The sequence below is a fragment of the Lissotriton vulgaris genome, chromosome 3_2 (genome assembly GCF_964263255.1).
Source record: "Lissotriton vulgaris chromosome 3_2, aLisVul1.2, whole genome shotgun sequence".
In the NCBI taxonomy this organism is placed as follows: Eukaryota; Metazoa; Chordata; class Amphibia; order Caudata; family Salamandridae; genus Lissotriton; species Lissotriton vulgaris.
In genome coordinates, this window is record NC_141690.1 from 212,465,605 (window position 1) to 212,478,593 (window position 12,989).

The 12,989-nt window shown below is 47.5% G+C and overlaps 1 protein-coding gene across 1 annotated transcript in view; it reads right to left on the reverse strand.

Moving 5' to 3' along the window:
* Positions 1–8,763: 8,763 nt before the first annotated feature.
* Positions 8,764–12,989, reverse strand: part of UVSSA (UV stimulated scaffold protein A) — a 287,721-nt gene continuing 283,495 nt past the window's right edge. The window contains exon 14 of the mRNA XM_086964233.1: positions 8,764–11,167. Within this exon, the coding sequence (XP_086820359.1) occupies positions 11,074–11,167 (94 nt within the window). The 3' untranslated portion in view covers positions 8,764–11,073. The remainder of the gene's footprint in view (positions 11,168–12,989) is intronic.

Here is a 12,989-nt window from a genome sequence, read left to right on the forward strand (position 1 = left end):
ACAAGCCCCATAGGCTGCCATTATGTGGCTTAAATAGGATACTGTGCCTTTAAGAGAGCTTTCTAGAACTTTCTCCCAGTATCCCAGAATGCATAGCAGGTCCCTCTACTTTCAGTTCTTTTTGAAGGCGAAGCACGCCAGACCTGTCGCATTCCTTACATGAATATCTCTCTCCACCGGGGAGGAGGGCGGGCGCTTATGACTATAACAGAGATACCCCTACTACAGAACTGGAGTTACAGGACAGAAACTACTCCTACTGTAGTAGGGGATCTCTGTGTACAGTCATAATCTAGTGAATAGAATGGCAAGCCCATCCCCACACCAAAGCGGCGGTGGAGAAAGAAAATAACGCCACTACTGTGCGAACAAATTCCGCAGCGAAGCCTTCCCAACCTGAACGTCTGCCCTGGCGTCAGTGTCCAGGCAGTAATGCTTAGCAAAGGTATGGACCGACTTCCAAAGGGCTGCCTTGCAGATTTCAGCAATCGGCACATTACGGAGCAAGGCCGTCGTAGCAGCCTTGACCCTGGTGGAATGAGCCTTAGGCTTACCTTCTAAGGTCTTATTAGCCTTTTGGTAAAACAATTGTATGCAGGACACAATCCACCTAGAGATGGACTGCTTAGAGGTAGCAAGACCCATCCTGACTGATCCATAATTAATAAACAACTGGTCAGACCTACGAATATCTTTGGTTTTATCCAGATAAAAGTTTAACACCCTCCACACATCCAGGGAATGGAGAGCCCGTTCCGCTGGAGACGAAGGATTCTGAAAAAACGTAGGCAAAGTTATGGTCTGGTTGACATGAAAATCAGAAATAACCTTGGGAAGAAATTTAGGGTGAGTACGCATAAATACCTTAGCAGCATGAAATACAGTATAAGGTTCAGTACAACACAACGCCTGAATTTCACTCACCCTGCGGGCCGATGTAATGGCCACGAGGAACGCCGCCTTCCAGGACAGGTGCTGCAACGAAGCCTTATGAATAGGTTCAAAAGGCTCCTTCATCAACCTGTACAGCACCACATTCAGTTCCCATGAAGGCGAAGGAAGCCTGACAGGGGGGAATACTTTCTTCAAACCTTCCAGAAAATCTTTGATCACAGGGATCTGGAAAAAGGAAGTCTGTGAAGGGCATTTCCTGTAGGCAGTCAATGCGGCGAGATGAACCTTAATGGAATGAACATTAAGTCCAGACTGCGCCAAATGTAGAAGGTAAGGAAGGATGACATCTTCCTTGCACGTCGTCGGGTCAAAGTTCTTGGACGCACACCAGATACAAAACCTCTTCCACTTGTAAGCATAGGACGTCCGAGTGGAAGGTCGCTTAGACTCCTTCAGTATGTCCATGCAATCCGCAGGCAAATTAAGATGGCCATATTGCACTATCTCAGGAGCCATGCTCCTGAGATCAAACTCAAAGACGAGAGGTTGGGGTGCAACATCTGCCCCCCGAACTTCGTGAGAAGGTCCGGCCTGCACGGCAGCCGAATGTGAGGAAGGAGAGACCGGTGAAGCAGGTCCGTGAACCACCACTGTCTGGGCCACTCCGGGGCAATGAGTATCATCCGAGCCCTGGACCGGGCCAGCTTGATGAGCACCGCCGGAATCAAAGGACTGGGAGGAAAGGCGTACAGAAAGCTGTCCGTCCAGTTGATCCATAGCGCATTCCCCAGCGTCCCTTGCTGGTAGTACCTGGAGGCGAAGTCTCTGCATTTGCTGTTTTCGGCGGTGGTGAACAAATCTACGTCTGGAGTTCCCCACCTTGCGAAGACTTCTCCTAGTACTTCGTCGTTTATGACCCATTCGTGGTTTTCCTGAACCAGTCTGCTCAGTGCGTCTGCCTTAACATTTTGCACACCTGGCAGATGGGTGGCCGTTATCGTCAGTCCTCTGGCTAGGAGCCAGTGCCAGATCGCCTGCGCCTCCTGTGACAGAGTGCATGATCTCGAGCCCCCCTGCTTGTTGAGGTAATACATCGTGGTGGTATTGTCCGTCTGTACAAGCAGAGAGTTGGTCTGGAAGGACGGAAGAAAGGCCTTCAGCGCCAAGTGAACAGCTCTGAGTTCCAGGAAATTGATGTGATACGTGGCCTCCATCGGTGACCACGTTCCTTGAATCTGTAGAGTCCCGGAGTGTGCTCCCCATCCCAGGAGAGAAGCATCCGTCACGACAGTCTGCGTGGGAATGTCCTTGTGAAAGGGAACCCCTCTGAGGAGATTCTCCGCTGAACACCACCACTTCAGAGACTGAAGAGCATGCAGCGACAGTCGAATCTTGTCGTCCCAAGATCCTTTCCTCTGATCCCACTGGTCCTCCAAGCACTCCTGCAGCGGTCTCATGTGCAGCCGTGCGTGTGGCGTCAGGAAGATACAAGAGGCCATCGATCCCAGTAGAGAAGACACCGTCTTCACTGTTGTAGATGGAGTTGTCATAAGAGCCTGAGCCTTCCGAAGGAGACACGCTTGCTGACAGCGTATTGATGGAGGCTCCCAAGTACTGTATGCATTGGACCGGAGTCGGGACAGACTTGGCCATGTTGATGTGCAACCCCAGCTTGTTCAAGAGAACGCACGTCTTCTGGAAGTGTGCTCGCGCTTCCAAGAAGGAGGATGCCTTGATCAACCAATCGTCCAGGTACGGGTAGACGAACACCTTGTTCTTCCTCAGGTGTGCTGCTACCACCGCCATGCACTTCGAGAAGGTTCTCGGCGCAGACTTCAGTCCGAATGGGAGTACTGTGTATTGATAATAATTGGCGCCGACTTGGAACCGCAGGAACTTCCTGTGTTTGTGGGCAATGGGCACATGGAAGTAAGCATCCTGTAGGTCTATAGCACATAGCCAGTCTCCCTGTTGCAACTGAGGATAAATCTGATGCAACGACAGCATGCGAACCTTTTCCCTGCGAATCCATTTGTTTGCCTGTCGCAAGTCCAGAATGGGCCTGAACTCGTTTTTGTCCTTCTTGCGACCCAGAAAGAACCGGGAGTACAGACCTCTTCCTCTCTGAGAAAGAGGTATGTCTTCTATCGCCCTTTTCCTTAACAGGATATCCGCTTCCGCCTGAAGCACGCGCAGCTGAAACTGCGAGCTGACCGGTGGAATTGCTGGAGGCGGACTGGTGAACCGAAGACTGTATCCATTGCAAACAATATTCAGCACCCACTTGTCCTGAGTAATTTTTCTCCACTCTGCCAGAAAAAATTGAATGCTTCCCCTCTACCGGAGTGGGTAACAGATCCGGGGGAAGTAGGTTCCTAGGGCCTAGACCCAGCCTGGCCCTTGGGCGCCGGAGCCGACTGCTGGCCTCCTCTGCCCCTCTGGCGCTTCTGGAATGGCTTACGGAACTGTTGTTGTTGCGACTGTCCCGAAGCCTGGCCACGTCCTCTGCCTTGCCCACCGAACCGCCGTTGGAACGGGCGGTACGACTTCTTCGTGTCTTTAGGCTTCTCCAGGCCCACAGCCGTGAGCGTTTCGGCCTCCGCCTTCATGCGGGCCATCTCATCGTCCGCATGCTTCCCGAAGAGGGTCTCGCCGGAGAATGGTAGGTTGGCCACCCTCTGCTGTGCGTCCGGTTTCAGGGACGTAAGACGGAGCCAGGCGTGACGTCGTTGGTTAACCCCATGGCAAAACCCATGAGCTGCCAACAAGGAAGAGTCCGCTGCAGCGCTGATAATCTGGTTAGCCACCAGCATCCCTTCATTCAGCACTTCCTGGAAGTCCTTGCGCTTCTCGTGAGGTAACAGCTCCGCAAACTGCTGGAGGGAGTCCCAGAGGGCGCGGTCGTAGCGTCCCAACAGCGCCGTGGCACTCGCAGCCTTCATGGAGGTAGCCGATGTTCCACACACTTTCCTCCCTGCCGAATCCATACATCTGGACTCCTTATTCGGGGGAACCGTGGATGACGGGGTGGTGGCATGTTGCTTGCGGGCCGCCGTCACAATTACAGAGTCCGGAGGGGGTTCCGCCCTCAGAAAGGCCGGGTCCAAGTCGGGAGCCCGGTACTTCTTCAGCAGCCTCGATGGAGCCGCCTTCGTCACCGCAGGGGTGAGAAAAAGGGCCATAGCCGGTTCCTCCAGGCCCGGCACCAGAGGCAGGAGTGGACGAGACAGGTGTTTTTGATGCAATGTCTCAAAAATGACTGAAGTTTTAGGAGTAGGCACCGTCAAGGATATGCCCAACTTCGCGGCGCCCCTTAAAAGGACATCATGGAACGCCACCAGGTCATCAATCGGGGACACCCTCGTGTCCGGTGACTCCGACAAGGTAGGAGAATAGACCCTGGTACCAGAGGACCTTGTGCGGGAGTGAGATTCGCGCCTCCTATGGCGTCGTCTCGACCGCGTGGACGATCTGTGTCGCGATCTCTCCCTTCTCCCAGAGCGAGAGCGAGACCTGCCAGCCCGTGGCCGCTCCACCGGTTTCCGTGGTGGGGTCTTCCTTGGCTCCTCTCGGGGTTTAGGTTTTGGGGTCCCCTTAGGAGGTACAGGCAAAGAAGGCAGTGAAGTGGACCTCGGCGGAGGAACCCTCGGCTGAGGGGCGGGCCCATGCAGAGGAACTGGTGGCGGCGGGTCGCCTGATGGAAGCGGAGGGTTGGGTGGAGGATCCTCTTTAGGTACAGGTGGAGGTGGCGACCGAGGCCGAGATGGCGTGTACACCTCTGAGTACACCGAGCCCGGTGACCCCTTAGGCGAAGGGGGCTGAGATCCAGCCCCTTCAGCAGGTGATCGCTTCCTCTTGCGCCCTCCACTAGAAGCAGTCTGACTTCTGGGACTAGAATCCCTCTTGCGCCGTTTTGGAGAGGCAGAACGACTCCTAGACGCCGACCTCTTTCTTCTCGACGCTGAGCGACGCTTTTCCGGCGTCGAACGTCGCCTCCGCGACTCCGGCGTCGAACGCCTCAACGTCGACCTCTTCCTCCGTGACGTCGTACGCCGCCTCCGCGACGTCGAACGTTCCGTCCTCGACGACGAGCGTTGATTCCTCCTTCTCGATGCCCTCGACGTCGAGGAGCCCCTCGACGCCGACCGGTGCTTCGACGGCGATCGGTGGCGACGCCTCGACGGCGAGCGCCGATGCTTGTCACTTAGTCTCCGATGTCGATAGGAAGACTCCGACGTCGATGAGGACGTCGACGGTGGCTTCGACAGCGACCTCTCCAGGCCCTTCGACGTCGAGCCGTCACGCCGTCTCGACCCAGAGCCCCGGGGAGAAGGGGAACACACCGCCGTCATCCCTCTCGACGTCGTCGAAGCAATCAACGTCGACGGAGACCGGGACCGTTTGCTGGACTTCCTGCCTCTGGGGAGCCCCCAGAGGCCTCAGCAGAGGCAGAGGGAACCTTCCCAGACCCACCTGCAGCCTGCAGACGTCTCTCCTCAAGGCCAGAAAGCCGAATCTTCATCCTGTCCCTCAGAGTCCGAGCAGTAAACTGCTGGCAGATGACAGTCCTCAGGGACATGATCTTCAGGGAGACAGACGATGCAGACGTCATGTGGATCACTCTTGGCCTTCTTCCTCCCACATGCTGGACACTTATCAAAAAGACCAGGCATTTTAGAGCCCTAAAACGCCTGAACCAACACACAAAAGAGAAGGAGAACACCAAGAAAGTAAACTGAAACACTTTTAAAACACAAAAGTGCCAAAATATCCAATAAACCCTTGAAATAAGGGAGAGCTCAATGCCAGGGTCCTGTTAGCAGGAGCCGGAAAAAAGAACTGAAAGTAGAGGGACCTGCTATGCATTCTGGGATACTGGGAGAAAGTACTAGAAAGCTCTCTTAAAGGCACAGTATCCTATTTAAGCCACATAATGGCAGCCTATGGGGCTTGTCTGTCCATGCCTTCCTCTCCATCATTCCAGAGTCTTTTACTGGTGGAGGCAAGTTTCTCTATGGTAGAAACTGGGCTGGCTGTATTTTGTGTGGTGTTATTGGTGGAATTTCTAGTTGAAGTACTGGACAGTGTAGCCTGTGGATATAGGCTGCATTATTGGTCTTTAAATTCTCTCTTAAGTGTCTTTGCAGTTTCTGCATGATTTGACAACTTAAGAGATTATTTTTGATTGCCGGGGTCCACGCACATGGGCGGGACTATTCACTAGATTATGACTATACACAGAGATCCCCTAATACAGAACGAAGATTACGTGGCATAAAATATCTGCCCCTCCATATAAGTCAAGGCAAAAGGGACTCCCGGGTCTATCCAATTGAATACCCCCCAGGAGAACGAAGATTACGTGGCATAAAATATCTGCTCCTCCACTTTTTTGCAAGTGTTTTGTCCTCTGTCTACATCACATGGGTCTCCTGGAGACATGCTATGCTAGCCCCATGACGCCTAAAGAGGGAAATCCCCAGATATTGTTTAGTGCATGTACCAAAGCCCCTCACATTCCAAGAAAAGAGTTTATAATTAGTAATAATGGTGATTGTGCCATAAGAGTCTAGCATACCACTTGCAGAAAAGCATACATGCTAAGATAAAAAGAGTAGATATAACATTTTCCATTAAATCCCCTATCCCCCACCCAGGACAAGTTGCTCAAACTTCAAACCATGCACATGTCATGCAACATTGATGAACAGTGTCCAGTAGTAGAAGAGTCCCACTTTGGCCAGATCCAGTCACAATCCCCAATCCCCCCCCAATTAAAAGGTTTCACTTCCCCATTTCTTGATACACGGGAAAGGTGCCTTGTGAATCTACCTCTATGTATACAGTTGCTATACCTGTAGAACCTAGGTTGACCATCGTGGCCCACAATTTTGATCATAGCTCAGGACAGGCATTTACACCATAGTTCAGTGTCACCATCTCCGGAGTAGTTTCCGGAGACAATCCAGACGTTGCTCCTGGGGGTCACTCATGTACCAGTGTTTGGTACCGCCTCTTATACATTCAATGTTTTGCTGGGCACCTCTTTGTCGTTGGTGAGACCTCCAGCATTCCCTCAATCGATTGCATGTCAGAGTGCACTGTGGCCATCGTACAGATCACTACTCGGGTCGTGGATGGTTTTTCCTGTGGTGCCTTCTTCCCCTGAGGCCACTGTCTACGATTCTTGTTTTCACTTCCTGTTGCAAGCCAAGGCTCTTGATCAGCTAGACTGTTTCCCTGTGGAGTGCATCATGTCAGCCAGGACCAGGCCTCCTCTGGGCTATCAAAAAGTGAGACTTTCCTGCATGTACAAACTATCAATCTTCCTGGCTATAGGAGCATGCATCGGACCCCCATTAGTTGAAGGTGTTTTTTACTTCAATAAAGGTCTTGCAACACTCTTGGACTTTATGTGTACAGTCAGAATATATGGCAACATTAAGTCCCTAAAACTGTTGAGACAGGTTCTCCCTGGCGGCTTTGTATTATCACATCTCTATCAGTGTAGTTAAGTACTTGTGCACTGAGGGCGATGGGCGGGGCCCCCGGTCGCAGCACCAGGACCGATGCTCTACGCGCACGCTTGATCACAAAGAAGGGAGAGAGCCCTGCTGGTTTCAGTGCCTCTCTCTAATCCAGGTTTCCACAAATGCTCAGAGAGTCCCAGGAGCCGCAAGTTATTTCATTGAGACCGCCCTTCAGCATCTTGTGCTCTTTCAAGTGCCTGAGTAACCATTGTCATACGTGTTATCTGCCGCTTGAGGCTTACCTCTGTCTGTAGATTGGTTATATTCATTTCCTCCATCCCTACTTTATCAGCCATTTTTTGGAGGTCTGTTCTTAGAGGTTCACCTCGATCGTGATCCCCCATAATCTGTCTCTCCAGTGCTACTCTCGAATTTTGGATTGAGTCCAGGATGGCTGCTTGGTTGGGTTCATCCTGTGGTCAGTAGAATGGTCACTCTGGTCCTGATTTTGTCTGGTCGCAGTGTAGAGTATTGCATCATTGTGTTGCCCAGTGCCTTCTTTGATTGATTCTCCTTCCCCATGGCAGGGCCTCAGGCGACAGCCATCCACGCAGGGAGAACGTGGATCCAGTCACAGGAAATTCTAAATGCACAGCAGTTGGGTCACCCTCAATGTGAAGAAGATCCCAAGTCATGTCTTTCAGATCGCAGGAAGCCCAGCTACTCCATGGCGGCCCTCAATCGGCTTGACCACCGCCTTCTACAGGCCCAGTCCCTCACGATACTACTTTCCTGGGTCTCCGCACAAAGCACCACTCGTACTTGACTATCCTCAGAGCACATGGGTGTCAGTGTGGGAAGGAGGGCCCATCAATGAGGATGAATGTCCTAGGTCTCCACCGCAGGCACTCAGCTCCCAGCCATCAGGAAGGATGTATAGTAAGCACTTGTCGGTCGCACTGGGTCTTCAGGGTATAGCTCTCATGGGCATCCAACCACCTGGGCCCCAGCACAATCAGCTATGTTGCAGGCTTCCTCAGCCTCTCACCCTCTTCCACCTGACTGGCCCTTGTGCTGCCCCAAGGACATGCCACACACTTGTTCGGCTCCCAGGGACCCATCCAACAGGGAAGACTCACACAGTGTTCCGAGGTGGGAGGCAGGCCCAGCGTGCGTCGCATGCAGGATCCATACAGCCAGACTTTCTACCTACTACTTATCCATCTTCAACCCACAGACCCATAACTGCATTTTCTAACAACACAGACATACAAATATAGAGGCCAGTTTTGGGAACATGATTAAACTCATAAATCCACTCTCACCAATGTTAAACGACAGCATAATTTCCAACATTCTACTGTATATTCCTTAGTTTAATAATCACGAGGAGCAGTCATGAGGCAAATGTGTGTTTTAATAGAAAATTGTACAAATACTACTTCAATAAAACTAGCATAGATATACTAGAGGTATAAAAAATATCAATGGAATCAAAAAAAGAACAATGTGATATATCTGCTAGAACAACCCTTAACAACCTGAAAAATATTTTGATCAAACAGAATAAATAAGAATTACATCAACAGATTTAATGTGCAATAATATAAACGGACTTCCCCTAAAAGGATGACTCCATTGTCCATGATCTGAAACAACTAAGGGCCTGATTTAGATCTTGACAGACGGGTTACTCCGTCACAACAGTGAAGCATATCCCGTCCGCCGAAATATAAATTGCATAGGATATAATGGGATATATCGTTGTGACTGAGTAACCCGTCCGACAAGATCTAAATCAGTCCCTAAATTAAATTAGCATTAATATTCATTACAATGTCTTCCCCATAGCCCTCTAATGCATACGTCTGCTGTATGTAAGCACTGCAAATTTTATCTATGTGTTATGACACCATACTACTGAATTTACTAACCTCATAGACGGAAACTTTATTTTGCCTCACTAGGATTTGTACAAGTGACCAAGATCACAGTACAAATTAGCAGCAAGGATCGAAATTACTGTGTTGCCCCCTCTCAAAAAATGGTCTCTAAGGACTGTATCCCACCCCGGAGTCTCAAACTGATGTGTTGGTGACCCCCTGACGGTATCAACAGGAATTCGACAAGCAAAAGGATCTTTGAGTGTGTGTGCACAAACATTTCAAGTCTGTCAGTTTGCATGAAATTCTTAAAACGAGTCTTCTCCCATCAGGAGAATAATTAAAATGCCTCAATCACCAATCTCAAATAGTGACAGGGCTCTGGGACAAGCGTTTTGACATTTGCCAAGGCGCTTTGCAGAGCATATATCAGGACATACCTGACCAACATCTACGGACCTTCAACAGCCTGTAGGAGGGGTTTCGCTACCACTGTCGCAATAACTGCATCATCATAAACTTCGGCAAGTAGCTCTCGGTCACAATCCAGCAATTTACAAAACAGGAAGAAATGAAATAAATGATAGTGGTTTTCGTCTTCCTTGGCTAAAAATGTAATCCTAAAGGCACAACCATGCCAGAGGTGGATGTGACATACGTGCAAAGGACGTGCCCCATTCAAGAGATGCGGCTGCCTCACAGGAGACTAGGAGAGAACAGGTGGTGTGAGCTCCCAGTTGTGAATTCCCATTGGAAACCCAATTTGCTTTAACTGTTGCTCCCTGCATACTTTGAAGATAGGAACCTATCAAAAGATATTTGCCCGCCATGATGCTTCAAACCATAATATGTTTCACAATGAATGCTCAGCTAATGCGAGAAAGAAACATACACTTGTTGAATGGAACATACACGTTTACAATCATAAAAATGAGATGACAGGATTTAATGCAATTCTGTTTTTCATTATGTCGCTCAGAATGCAATCTTGGGTTGAGCCAAACTTGGTTAAATGGTGAAAAACATAATTTCTTAGGCGTTGTCTTTAACATAGAAAAATATGTAATACTTGCAGGAAGATGGCCCGTATAAACGATGTATTTTGAAGTAATCACTAGTTGTTAAATACAAATAGAACACTTCTCAATTGGTTGCATTTAGTAAAACACGTATAATGAAAAAAACAAAAAGCAAAATGTAACAAACAGCCAGTGGTTAAACAGACTAAAATTACTTGGTTTTGTGCACTCAGACTTAGTCTTTAAAAAACTGTCGTTTTTTTATCCCAATTATATATTACGTAAACATTTAAAAGGGACATGCATGCTTTCCAGATTATTTAGACTCACTTTAAAACAAACAGGATAAGGCATTTCGAAAAGGTACAGTTTTCTTGGTTACCCATTAACACCCGCAGTTTGTGTTATTTTTAATAAGGACAAGGGCTGATTTTCGATTTAAAAGCAGACTGCACCCCCTGTCACATGGCAAGAGAAAATCATCTGGCAACATGAAAAATATAAATAAGGGCCTCACAATACCACCTAATATCGCTTTGTGAAAATGTTTACGTTAACTTTTCATAGAATTTTAAAATTATATTAAATACCAATAATTATGTCAAGATGGTTTTAAAATGTATATTTAGTATTACATCAATAAATTATTGTACATGAAAAGACAGTTTAAAAATGCTACATTATATTTACACAAACTTTACACTATATACAAGTATTTGTAGTTTTATTCCAAAACTCTTCTCTGCGATGTTGACCAGACTCCTTTGCAGGTTTGTCATTATGTCTCTGTTGCTGGGCTTACTACATTTAATTTAATGCATAGTTAAACTGGTTAGAAAATTTCTCATGTCGCCTCGCATCCACCTTATTCATCGCACTGATTATTCGTTGCATGGAACCTCTGTAGAAAACACAAACGGAAGAAATAAACATGCAGTTAATCTTTTTTCTTGTGTGTTCTAATAGAAAAAGTGAGGCTGAAAGCATTTGTCTACAACTCAAATTAAAATGGCGGCACGACTTTAATTCTATTCTGAACATATAGATAATTACTCTGGGGGTGTTTGTGCCAGAGTGGTTTTGGTGGGGTGAGTCTTCACATAAGAAAGGCAGTTGTTCCTGAAAACTTTGCCTTAAGTTCAACAACAAATCTGCACGAATCTTTCCAAAAAGACCTCAAACTCTTAGGCTTCTTCGTTGAAAGTTTTGTGCTGCTCCGTCAAACAAGGACTAAGAAAAAAGGGGGCCCTTAAGATGTTGATTTCCATTTGAATTCCCATATGAAAGCTTGCCCTCTGATACAGAAAACAATGTATAGTCTAATAAAGTAGTATTCCATGTACCCAGGGTCTGTAAATTAAATGCTACTAGTGGGTCTGCAGCACTTACTGTGCCACCCTCTAAAATAGCCTTTTTAAACACGTCTAGGGTCTGTCACTGCGACCTGGTAAAATATCCATTTTGCCAGGCCACCATCTCCATTTTTAATACATATAGAAAACCTCTAGGGTAGGCCCAGGGCAGTAGGAATTATATTTAAAATATTGGATATGTACTCTTAGGTTTTACATGTCTGGTAGTGAAAAACTCACAAATTCGTTTTTCACTACTGTGAGGCATACTTCACCCATACAAGAACATTGGGTTACCCTATTACATTCAATAAGTGGGAATAGGTGGAAATATGCTTGGTGTCAACGGAATTGTAATTTAAAATCCTCTTTAAGGATAAAGTAGAATTTTAATTCATAATCCTGAAAAATGCCACTTTTAGAAAGTTGAAATAGAAATGTTTGCCTATGCCTCCAAACTACTTCAAGTACACACTAGTTCATGTACAAGTAAACCACAACTTGTTAGTTTACAAAAAACAATTTATGTTTTCAATTTTGTACTCAGTTTACAGAAGAAAAATTCGCAAAAAACAGAACTAAGACCACTATCAACCTCATGTCTTAGCCATATGTAATTTCAAAACACTTAATACAAATGTGCAATAAACCAAATGTGTGGTGAACAATTAGAACAACAGTGACTTTTTGACATAAAAAACATTACCATGAATACATGGACCACAAAACCTTAAACATTTGTGAAACAGGGACTCTTACAAACAATTAGGAACACGGGGAGAAAATAGAACACAACGTTTTCAACAGTTAAACTCCCACGGCCTGAACAGGAGCTAATCAATTAAATTTCAGGAGCATTGCCCACACGCGATTAGCGTGGATGCGGCTACATTTTAATCTGCCACTTCTGAAATATTTAGCACAGAAATAGTAACGCGATAACACGTCGCCCCTCTCCTTACCCTCACAGATAATTAACAAACTGCTCTCTGTGTGGAGAAACGCGGTCTCAAAATCGGAACCCCCACTGAGGTCACCGCGGATCGGTGTCCAAGTAAGTGTATTATTTTAAGTACTAAAATTTACACGCGATCAGCGTGGTAGCGAGTGAGCAGGGTACTAAGTCGCACTCTGTCACCTTGTTTCAGAAAACACAAGAACTTCACCCCATGTGGCGAAGACGTGGCTTAGCTTCCAGGAGTAACGCAGGTAAATGATCGATAACAGCTTTTAAGCTTCTCCTTCCCGTGTACCTTGCAAGTACGTATTCATCCTATTACTCTGTTGCAGCGTAGGCCATCAAGCCTAGACGACATTTTCCACTAAAACAGGACTGACTGTGGGCAGGATTTACACAAGGTACGAATTGTA